The following is a 12,645-nucleotide window of genomic DNA, read 5'->3' on the forward strand; positions in this document are numbered from 1 at the left end:
CCCTAGGGGAAACTAACACATGCATATAGCTGGCTCAATTTCATTGTTACTAGCTGTACCACTATTCCTGGCAAAAAGTCCTCGCTCAGATATGATAAATAATATGCAATAAAGTAATAGATAAAAGCATGCGAAGTTTCAATGTGCTAAATGCTGTTGCACGTGAAATACAACGTATGAAATAAGATATTTTCAGAGTCAATGCACGGAATGCTATTTGTAATGTAAATTGGTCGGTCGATCTAGTCGTTCCACTGATATCACGCGAGAGGATTGGTTTTTTCGTCACCGGTGGATCTCGTTAGTGCATGATTTACCGCCCCGACCGGAGCACCCGGGAAATCGATGCGAAACCACGGCACGTATACGAAATTCGCAGGCGTCGATACGTTAATCGCGAATCGACCAATTAGCTAATGTAAATCGTCACGCGTTAAGGCGTATTAGCGAATAATGACCCGGTTTCATTAGCCAGCGCGCTTCTAAGTATCTAATTGAATTGGCGAACGCGTCACGTGAGGGTTCTCTGCGAAAAGGAAACTGAAACAGTCGTAAATAATCCTTCGATCGAAAGAACGTTTACGACTCACTTGACAATAAGTCTGGAACTCGAATGATCGACTTCTGATTGCATCCTATGAGTATGTGACGATCTGAATATCTGCGAAATGGAACTTAGAAGAGATTCGCTCCGATGGCTCCGGATATGTACATTATTATTTTCAATTTCCATACTCGTCGTTTACACGTAATTAAAAGCCGTGGAGTAGAACTAACAGAGCGGCAGACGCACACGACCGTCCAACCCATTTTTCACGCTCGCTGGCGTGACAGCGCTAATAGCTAGCAGGAACGAGTAAGCGAGCAATATCGAGCACTCCTCGGTAATATCGAGAATCGTCTCGTAAGCTATACCGATAAATTGGTTCTCTTGGAAAAAGGAAAACGAATTTATGTAAGCTCGCGGTATCGATAAGGGGCAATCAGTAAAGATCCCACCGTCCCTATTACGTCTATCGGAGAAAGAATTCCACGTAAATATGAATACACGGGGGAAGCCAGACGGGATATACGTATACGTGCGTCCAAGATAACGGAATATACTGCAGTGCAATTCGCGTTACCGGCGTAATTGCTTCTGCATCGATTGTCCTCGTGAGGTCGGCCGTCTTCTATGCGCCCTACATACATAAAACCAGTAGGCCTACTCTTGGATCATAGTTCGCGATCGTTACCGATCAACGAGGAAAATAGTGCCACGAGACACGCGACAAATGTTCCACATCGGTCTTTACTAGAATGTTACCTGATTAACAATTCATACTGTTCGCTCGCTCGTTATTTTCCTATCCACCGACCAAATTGAGGATAATAGGGGATTTTCCCAAATCGATTCTGGCCAGCTCATTATCCGATCCATATTACTCGTTATCAATTATCACTTTTACTGTCCATTGATCAATTCGAGAGACTAAAGTCACAAACGATACAATCCTACTTTTCGATTTCGTTTGGAACGATATTGATTCATTAAAATGATTCATACTCGTTACCAATCGCTATTATAAATTGATAAATCAAATGATACATATTCGCGATGTGGCAATAAATTTGCGAGAGCGATTTCATTGCAACTAAAATGAAATTAATTGGAACGATTGAATCGTAATTGAAATTTAACATACTGCTTGCCCTACCGATCGCTACTAAAAACCAGAACCCACTTCACCAGTATCACACAATAAACGATATAGTACACGCGTGATCCGTGGATCTATCGATCGGCGGTGGCACGCGATAGATCGGTCGCTCGAAGCAGCGAGCGAGCGATGGGCGAAACACTCGGTGGCGGACTGAGCCGCCGATTCTCCCACACCCTTCGAGAGAGCATTTCGTGTTCTCGGAGCGGCAAGCCGACGCCGACCGAGCGACGCCGAGCGTCGCCGATCCTACAGCTCGTTGCACCGCAACCTCCGATTCCTCGTTGTCCCTCCACTCGTAGTTACAGCCCTGATACACTCGCCCATTGCAGCTGATAAAAGTAACACCCCCGCGATTCAACCGGCCCGCGCGAAAACACCGGGTATACGAAAAACCCTTAGTAAACCGTGTTCCTTTTTTCTCAGGTGTCACGTCTCGATACGTCGTTTGCTGGGACAATCAGGGTAATCGATGGATTATTGCAAGAGGACTGGTAGGACGATAAGTAGACTTCGTGGAAGATGCTTTGGATGGTCTCGGATCTCAATCTTTACACGTCTCTATGATTGCATATTACATGTTTGTACTTTCGTTGCCGTCAAGAGGAAGTAAGCTTTCTCCAGAATTTCTGTACAAATTCTATGGATCAACATTCCAATGGTGCGCAACGGCTTCATCGGAACACAGATATATCTTGTAAACGAAGTCGCGTGGGTTATTACGTGGGAGAATGATACCAATTTTCAAATGATAATTCTAATGGAAAATTACCACTCTTTAAATCTATGCATATGTCGCGTTATAATTTATCATAAAAAATTGTTTTCCATCTCATTTACACATTCTATATTATACGGCCACGTGCGATGGCCTGCAATTTCTATAGGATTCATGGGTGGGACAATGCATAGTCTGGGAGACCTTCTTATCGATAGCGAACCCACGCGTGGATTATTTATCGCGAAAAAAGTGCGAGAATGCACTGGCGCGGCTATTCGACCGGCGACTAATGACTCTGTTCGATTACGGAAACAGGGACGACGTGATTGCGTCAAAATGATTCCATTAAGAGAGCGCTCCGCCGATCGGTGCACCGCGCCGTTTAAAGGCAAGCCACGTGGAACTTGTACCGGCATAATTACGGTGGAACGCGATTACGGAGAGGAAGGATCGCGAGACTCTCTAATTACGAAGATTTGCGCGATAAACGCGTTTGTCTGTTATTATAAAAACTAATCTCTATGCTTCGTAAACTCGTGTATGTAAGTAACGGAGAAATGCAGAATTTTATCGTGAACGGAGACAAGTCGTTTGCAGGTAAGCTGACATCAGTGTGTCAAGCGTGTTTGCTCGAAAGTGTCCTTTACCAACGCGTGCCACACCTGTTTGCAACACTTGTCTTGCCACGCCTCTTAGATAATTTCAAGAAAATGCACATCGGCCGATTAACACTAGCTATTTCTTTTTCAACTCTGCCTAAAGATATTAAAAACGCATAAATCATTAAAAATCATAAATAAATTAAAAATGCATAAATGCAATGATGTTTAATTGTCAACTCTATTAGGAACTCTAACGTAAAATTTTGGTAGATCAATAAGACGGGTGAACGAACACCGATTCGGATTTCCAAGGTAGAAAACTTCGCAAAGACATGCAAATCAGTAGATGAAGATTCCACGGGTGGAAACGTTGAGAAAAAAAAGAAACGTTGAGAAAAAGAGGGTAGCTTCAGTGTTAGTGCAATTAGGAGGACAGCTAGGGTGTGGTTTCTTAATTAACTTCACTAATTTCTCAATTAACGCGACGCCGTCTTCCGCAAGCAAAAGAGGGAAACGAAGTAGGGACACTAACTCTTGCCGTGACCCGAACCACCCCTTGGGGTAATAAATCCGAATTCCACATACTATCATTCGACTCTGATTGAGGGTATTGATTGAAATGTATTCCGTTGTAAAAAAATACGCAAAAAATATAATGAACATCGGATTTTATCGGATTTATAAATGCTGCACATAATACGTGAAAATATAAGTAATATCGACCTCAGTGTTAAAACGATAAAAGAAATGTTCAAATTTCTAAAGCATATTTTAAGAACTGTTTCATTCTGTACAAAAATCCACGGTCTAATGATGAAGGAATTCAATTCAGATGTCTGAGAAGCAGTCGTTCGATGCATAAATTTATGCGAGTATCTCGATGAACTCCAAGGATAAAAAAAGTGAATTTACGAGGTACAGGGTCAGGCTGGTCTCTTCAATTAGGAGGACAGCTAGGGTGTGGTTTCTTAATTAACTTCACTAATTTCTCAATTAACGCGACGCCGTCTTCCGCAAGCAAAAGAGGGAAACGAAGTAGGGACACTAACTCTTGCCGTGACCCGAACCACCCCTTGGGGTAATAAATCCGAATTCCACATACTATCATTCGACTCTGATTGAGGGTATTGATTGAAATGTATTCCGTTGTAAAAAAATACGCAAAAAATATAATGAACATCGGATTTTATCGGATTTATAAATGCTGCACATAATACGTGAAAATATAAGTAATATCGACCTCAGTGTTAAAACGATAAAAGAAATGTTCAAATTTCTAAAGCATATTTTAAGAACTGTTTCATTCTGTACAAAAATCCACGGTCTAATGATGAAGGAATTCAATTCAGATGTCTGAGAAGCAGTCGTTCGATGCATAAATTTATGCGAGTATCTCGATGAACTCCAAGGATAAAAAAAGTGAATTTACGAGGTACAGGGTCAGGCTGGTCTCTCTTATAAAGGAGAAGCGGGCCGTAAAGAGCATACGACGCGTTAATAAAGAAATAAGATTCTCGTTAATTGCGAGAGGATGGAGTCTCGCGCGTGCGTCGATATATCGTCTGCGTGGCGACGATGCCTCGGGGCTTTATTGCGACGCGATGCCGGCTCGAAGAATTCGTCTCGAGCGTTCAACACACGCTCCCGGCTGGCCTCGGATGAAATTCTCGAGACAGAGGACAGCAGAAGTAAATATCCGGGGAAGACGGGCGATGGGAAGTAACGATCTGCCTGGAAAAACATCCTAAAGCTCCGACTGTCTCCGTTCCGGAGAGAAAATTCGAACGCGAGATTGGTCTCTGCTCGATGAAACGAGACGGATTTTTATTGCCGATCGAGCCAGCGGGCGGACGACGGAACGATCGATACCGTTTAGGCTGTGTAAACGTTGCAAATTGATTTGCGCGTGACGTGGAAAACTGTCCGCCTGCTGGATTAGGAAGGTTGCCACGGTGAGCTGGGAATTCGTTCTGTCCCGAGACTGAACTTTGCATTGCAAGTCAGTTAGAAAGCTGGAGTTCGCGGAGAATACGAAATAGGCTTTTCAAACTCGTGGGAACGATGACGATAGACCAAAAAGATTGCGTTAGAAAGTTCGCAACGAAAAATGTTACGAAGAATAAAAAGAGTTCGTACATCTACTATAAACAACCGTTCAAACAATCGTCGTAGACACGAACAAGAGATCTTCTCGTCCGAGGGGAGCTTCCCTGGGAAGAGCTTCCGATTGGTGGCCCCAATAGTTTCTCGCGAAAGTTATCAGCCTGTACGATACGAGATTACACATTCGATAAGCTATTGTTCCTGGACGAATCCGAGTCTCGGACCGTGTATTGCTGGCCAGTGATAACAGGCACAAAGCATACCATAATCGTGCTGCTTAATTCAATCTGTAATAAGCCATGTTCGGTTTATCTCGCATCATATGGGGGCATAGTTCACAGTGTATGCTAAACGGTAGCAGGCAAAAAATCTTCGGAGTTTCTTCCTCGTGATCCTCAGTGCTTCTATAAGATACGACAGGAAATACAGTATCAATTATTGTATCAATCATAGAAAATATTGTATCAAGTATTAAGCAGAAGAATTGTTATGTAAAAATCATTTTTATGCAGTGCAAATGTGTTGGTAAATGTTACAGAATGGAAGATCGGAACGAACTGTCTGACTGTTTGCTAAGAAAACAAATGAATGAAATAAATCTGAAGAGTCGTTGAAAAGGAAGTGGGTCAACAACGAGAGCTTCCGGATACATCAGAGGCAGAATCCCCAAGGATGAAGATTCGCTGGGCGTGACGAAGTGTCGCTGGGGATAAGAGTTCCCGAAATCGATTCCGTGGCTTCGTACTGACGCGAACTTTCGTTCACGCCGGGAGGAAAAGAACCGACGGAGATTTAGTCGGGGTGGGTTAAAGCTCGACGGAAACCGCGGGCTTTCCAAGTCGTTTGTTAGCGCCGCGACGGTAAAGTGCATTTCGTAGTTTGCCGCAAGTTCCTCGCGAGCTCTGTCTATCGTTTTCGAAACGGTACGTGCCGCTTCCTTTGAGAAAGGAAGATCATTGAATTACGTTTCTGACACTCACCGACCAATCGTATATTCCATTACGAATGTACGTTGTGTTTTCGATTTACGTAAAATCGATAAGGACGGAATGGTTAACGCTTTGTCTCGGATTTACGCGAAATCGATACACGCTTTCGACGAAAATGTCCTGTCGACAGCTGCAGGGATAAATGTATTTGCCGACACGTTCGGAACAAAAATAAATGAAAAACTCTTGTCTAATGTAAAAATCTCCAAATCTTAATAATGAAATAAAGAACTCTTAATAATTGAATGTACGTGTATGCACGTATGAATTATACCCTCGGATTGATACCGCGTCCCTCGATAATTCGCAAAAAATAAAATCCATTTGGCAATTGAATCGATTCTGTTTAATGCGAAATATTTACGTCCTATGTTCCCTTATCTGGTTTCAAATAGCTGGAATTAGCATATGTTCGCGACGAAATCGTGCGCGGGCGAATTAATTTCCGCCACGACTTCGATCGCGTTGTTACGCGTTTCCGTACGATCTCCAGCAGATAGGAAGCCGAATTAACGGCAGCGTTGCGTTTACCCGGGAGTCTGTCGACACCTCTGGGCTCTACGTTCCATTTGCATGGAAATTCTGGTAACAGGTTAACGCCCAGACCATTGCCACTGGTAAGTTTAGCAAAAGTCTGCGATAAAACGAAATGGACGATTATTCAACTCGTGCGATTTCGTAAATTCGATTGTAATTCAAATTTCACGAGAATTAATAGTGAAAAACTTGGAAGCTCGACCAGTCGTTGAAGAATGCATCTCGCATTTTACTCTTTCAGCATCGAGAGAGATCTCTTTCTTCGAGAACCGAGTACGTACTTCAAGCTGCCTTGCCTCGGGGATCTCGCGAGGTTCACCTCCACGAGCGCAGCTGGCTAAACGTTTGCTCTTGCTTTCTCGCTTTTTCGGTGCGGTAATGCACCACGTAATAACGGTTATTTATAGGCAGTAAACGCGGTGTGCCATTCTCCATCTCCGCCGTTCATCGTTTCCTTCTTCCTCACGATCGCGATAATTCCTCCACCTCGGAATTCGATCAACTTTTATTTCCTTTTTCACCCTAACGTGATCTCCGCTCTTACCTCGCGAGTACAACCTTCGCGTGTTCACGGAAATCGAATTGCGGAATAAATGAATTTACAAATTATACGAAAGTAAACTGAGGTCGAACGTTCATTCATTTTCTCAATTTTCTGATGCAATCTTCACAACGCAAATAATATTCAATGAGTTGCTCCCGTTTTTAAGAGTGAAGGAAGTAAAGCGAGGCTGCATCGTGACGCAGACGGTATCGATCCAGTTGGAAAGTAGGACGATTTTAAGTCGAATGTTCTTTGTGTTTATCCCAAAGGGAAAAATCGAGAAACTCGTGTAATGGCGGGTCGCGTTAATTGCACCTGGCGAGGAGATTCGCGGAATCGAGGTAAAGAGGTATCAACTGGCCGATTAAGAACAAGAGGGGACACCCAGACGGGTGGAGGAAGAAACTGAAAGCGGCACTGTTTTTCCGGCGAGAGAAGTTAGTCGCTCCACCGTCTACGAAGGGTAATTTGCACTTGGCAGTTTTACGCCAGGCGCCACGCTTCTATTTAGCTCTCAGTTCCTTTGAATTCTTTTCCTTTTTACTTCTGTCCTTTACCGGGCATTCCCCAATCGTCCCGGCAAATGACATCCCCGGCAAAATGTTTTTCATCTAGTAAATAACAGCAAATACTAATACGTCTGCAATAAAAATTATTCTGTCCTTATTCTTCAAACTTATCATCCGATGTTCTAGTAGTGCATCGATCGAAAACTTACTGGCAGGCATTCTTCGATGCGCAGAACAAGATATAGATTCACGGTGTTAACGAAAGTACGTCGCATCCGATTGAACGCTTGGCGAATCGATGATAAGAGCTGTTTTAATCGCAGGACTCACCTTGTTTGCCAAGTCTAGCATGTTTCCAGTTCCCCCTGCGGCAGCTTCCACTAGTTTCTGCAGAGTATGAGGTTCCGGTGAGAGATCGCGTGCTCCGCTGTCGAATTCCCAGCGTTCATGCCGGCCAGATACGGTGCCTGAACACACACGAGTCCCACCGTGTTATCCATACCAAAATTTATTACATTTCAACTACACAAAATTGGCACCAGCATAATAATTGTACGTAGCTTCGTGTCCAAGTTCCCTTTAGGAAATGCAAATTCAACTAGTATACAAATTATATGAACAAAGAAACATTTTACTCTGTAATATTTCTTCCTCATTTCTTTCTTAAGTTTTACTTCGACCATTACATGAAACATTGTATGGCGCGAATGGATAAAAGATAAGTACGTGGATCGAATTGAAAAAATATTCATTGACGGTGCGGGCTTTCGTGGAAAAAGCGAGACGCGTATCAGCAGAATTCTTTTCTCCGGGGAGCAATATTCGAGAATGGCTTACCGAGGCTGTTGTCGCTGCTGGTGGGCAGGTATTCCGGCGTATGCGTGTGGTGTGGACTAGTTCTGTGTTTGCCGGACCTGAGGGCCTCGATTTCCGGTCGTAGCGCCAACCGACACCTGAGGAACTCTTGATAGGAAATGCGACCGTGCTCGTCCGCCCCTAATTCTCTCATTAACTCCTCCACCGAGTTCTCCAGATTCAGTTCCTTGCATACCGTCAGCAGATCCTGACTGAAATTTAAAACAACAGGACGAGGCCTTATTCTCGAGAAAATTACGGAGGATATTACGTAAACCCGTTCCCGTACGTGTGCGATAAATCAGGAAGGAGACCGCAGCTGAATACAGAATTTCTAACCCAATTCAGATTACCCGGGGACGCTACCTTTTCCTCGGCCAGTTTGTCATCCGAAGTTCTCATTAAAGTCAAATCGTTGACTTCGATTCTGACTGACTGGCTAAGATCACCTGTTTTTCCGCGCGGGCACGTATCTGGTGAAACGTAACTACGGGCCATGAATAATTTATTCTCTGAATAATTCATCGATCGCGAGTAGTGTTCGCGGACTCGGCCAGGCTTCTCGCGAGATTAAAGAAGAGGCAGAAACAGTCGGGCCGCGCGATTTAATTAAAATCGCCGCGGCCGTGAACCGAACGTCTCCGGGCCTCTCTTAATTTTCCTCGACAGACGCGATGGAATATCGGCGGGACGCGATTAAAACGTCAGGGAGTTCCCAGAGTCGCGTGGAAGACACGCGGGTCGATAGCACCGGGAATTAAACATTCACCGTCGCGAACCTTCGAATCGTTAAAACGTGGATGGAACTCAGAAGACGAAAATCTTATAAACCGTGTATTAATGATTAATTCACGCCTGATTCTGATCGAATTATTAAACAATTTTATAATACAAACGTAACGAGAGTTCAGATGATAAAATTTGAAGCATGATTCGACATCTCGTAAACTGTTCCTCGGTTCTGCTTTAAGAATATCGTACATTCCACGACAGGAGGGTGGTTGAAAGGGACGGATATCGGGATGGGTCGGAACTTTCTCGGAGGAAACTTTCCTTTCCGCCGTGAAACTTTTCACTATTTTTCCGAAGACGCGGAGGGTAGAAAGGCGCCGATCGGATAACGCGAGTTCATCTGGTTCTCAGTGTCTCTATGTTTGCCCAGGCACGTGTGAAACGCGAACACGTGCACCGCGTTTGCCGAGGAAATCGCGTCGGTCTGCAGAAACGCAAGAAGCGTTATTATTACACGCTGCGCAATTTATGCATTTGCAGAAAATATGAGATATCCCAGGCAGACAGAAGAACAAAATTACACAGTATTTCGATGATAAAACGAATTCCCCGTTTAAATTGATATCACAAATATCAGTATAAAAATCTGCAGTCTATTATTATTATTTCCTTGCAGTTTTTTCCATTCAAAGAACACGTCATATAATTTTAATCAACTTTCATTCAACGAGTTATAAAAAAAAGTAGTCTTTACAGGTTTCACACTCGTCGAATGGGCATTGAAGTGAAATTGCAATCAAAAGGACGGTGAAACAAAAAGAAGTAAGGGAGATCCGGTGATGATTAACGGGACGCAATCAATGCTTGCGAATTATGTAATTCGCCGGGCAAGGATTTGAGTGCCCATTCACTGGTTTCACCGGCGCTTGAAGCCATTGAACCGATTTCCTCGGAGCTCTTCGAGTCGGAGACACCGTGAAAAAGAAGCGTGAACGCAAGTAGCACACTCGAGATCTTCCGAGCCAACGAGCATCCGCGTTAAACCGAGTGGGACGATATATGCTTTAAGTCTTAACCCACTCGTTTCTTCGGTTTCGTGAAAGAGGTTTTCGGTTAACACAGAGTAGGTACCTGTTACGTACAGATTTCTATATTTAAAACCATTCTAAGTGAAAGCAACTAGATAGAATCTTCACAAAGCTGCGATTTCCTCTGTTTACCAACATCCTATTTATACGTTCTTTATTAAATCGTTTTATTACGTAATATAAAGTGTGGTAATAAATTAATGATACTAATGGTATAAGAACAAACCGAAGCATCTTGAATCTTAATAGTTAATACGACTTGACAGTGATTAGACGATTGAACGTCAGCCAAATTGGCTATATCCATTCTATTATTGCAAGGTTCAAGCCACAATCGGCCGATATATTGGTTTTCGAAACGGGGAATCGATGGTTGTGTCGAGGAACGCGACTCGTCTCGTCAGACAGACGGTTATTGATCGCAATGCTAATTGCGACGAATCGTGGGGTCGATAATCAGCATCCTCAGTTTCCAGTAACAGCCACGACGCTCTCGCTGCTCTTATTTCGCAAGTGCAAGATGAGCTTGTACACAGTGCAACGTGTTATCGCGAAAGGGGAGCGATCACGCTCTCTTCATGCAACTCAATTACAAACACGAGTTTCAAATAAAACCTAGTGAAACTCTGCGAACCTTTCGCATTATTTCGTAATCAGTTAAATTCGAAACAGAATGTTAACTTGGCCTCCTGTTAAACCCTCTGGTAAACTTCTCGACGCGCTCAATGAAACCGAGAGTCGAGTACGTTTTCTGCTCAAGGGACAAAATACGTACCACCTCGACATCTCTCGCCTGAGTTTCCGATGGGACAGCTTCTCCAACGTTCTAAACTCCCAGCTCTTGATCGGCTCCATACCCGTGACCGGGTGTGGGCCTCGGACACGGTTCGTAGGTCCGGTCGAGGCGATGCAACGAGTGCCACTGCACGCGGTCCGCGCTGCATCGCGGTTTCGAAGCAGAGAGGAGGAGGACGAGAGACGCGAGCGCGAAACGAACGCGACTTAATCCACCGCGATGCGTGTCACCCGGCGTACTGTGTGCGGTTTTACGGCTGACACGCCGCTTCATTTTATACGCGCCACAGCCACACGTTCGGTGTACTGAAATTCGATTGGAAGTTCAAGCCACTCACGTCTAATTATTTTTTATTGTACCCCAAATGTCTGACGTACAGACTGATAAGACTTTTATGCAGAGTAAAACATTTACGGTATCAATTTATAAAATGTGACTTAACACATTGCTGACCGGTCACGAGTAAACTCGTGATAAGCTTTTTTCCGCATCTTTATTGTTCTCACGGCGCATTGTTGGAAATCTTGTAGTGTAATTATTTGGTCTGCATACCTCAAGTTGTGTATCGCTTATAAGACCGGCCAAATTTCGTTCTTAGTTGTAAAAAAATTTCAACGATGACCAAATTCTTCGAAAGGAAAACGGAGCGAAACCGAAATATTAGGAGTTGAATAATAAATAAAATTTATTAAAATTTATTTATATTGTTTTACTTCCACATCCGCTTTCAAAACAATAGCCGGGCACATGAGGTAAATTTTCAGAAAAGTTGCCGGTCAGCAATGTGTTAAATAGGAATTCGCTTGATCATTTAAATATTTTGATACGCTGCACATTTAAACCTTGTACGCATGCATAAAATCTGCAGCATAATGTAAAACTTCAGCGAAGAAATTCTGTGGGGCAACGAGGGGGACACAGACGTATTAGAGAAGCAAACAAAGCTCGATACGGTGTAATGAAAAGAGGAGCGTCTCCCAGTCATTGACACCGGTTCTCTCTGTTTGCATTGTGCTCAAAACCGGAAACGTATCTACCGAAACGATTGTCGCGTAATTTCCAGTTCGCACCATTGTGCGTCCAGCTGGACGACGAAAGTTGACACGTAACGCGGAAAACGCGGTTATTGCGAAACAATCAGAGAGGAAACGAAAAAAGCGAGTCTTACGCAACAGTTTCGCGGCTAAGTTGTCTAATGAAACCACACGTGGTTTAAGAGGGACGAATTATTGAAAGATTCGATTGGCAAAAATGTCTGTAAGCAAAAATAGCGGAATCTAGTCAGCGATTCGAGTTATGAAGGGACCAAAGGAAAACGAGTCTCCAGACTCGACGACGTGATTGAACGAAAATCCAATTTCCAGCTCCGTCCCGGAGCACGTGTGATCTCGTTACCGAACCTGTTACCGCCGAATCACTATTTTCGTTTTTTAGAAGATTCACGAAACATCTAAAATGTTTTAAGGATG

The 12,645-nt window shown here is 43.6% G+C and overlaps 1 protein-coding gene across 2 annotated transcripts in view; it reads right to left on the reverse strand.

Annotated features, from left to right (window-relative positions):
- The window catches only part of LOC108630861 (colorectal mutant cancer protein), a 37,057-nt gene that overhangs the window by 16,065 nt on the left and 8,347 nt on the right, over nt 1-12,645 (reverse strand). For both annotated transcript variants that reach the window (XM_018034402.2, XM_018034404.2), the window contains exons 2-3: nt 8,543-8,772; nt 8,036-8,172 (exon numbers count right to left, since the gene is read on the reverse strand). In XM_018034402.2, coding sequence (XP_017889891.1) covers nt 8,036-8,172; nt 8,543-8,772 — 367 coding nt within the window. The remainder of the gene's footprint in view (nt 1-8,035; nt 8,173-8,542; nt 8,773-12,645) is intronic.

Source organism: Ceratina calcarata, unplaced genomic scaffold (assembly GCF_001652005.2).
Source record: "Ceratina calcarata isolate Rehan_Ccalc_2016 unplaced genomic scaffold, ASM165200v1 scaffold78.2, whole genome shotgun sequence".
Classification (NCBI taxonomy): domain Eukaryota; kingdom Metazoa; phylum Arthropoda; class Insecta; order Hymenoptera; family Apidae; genus Ceratina; species Ceratina calcarata.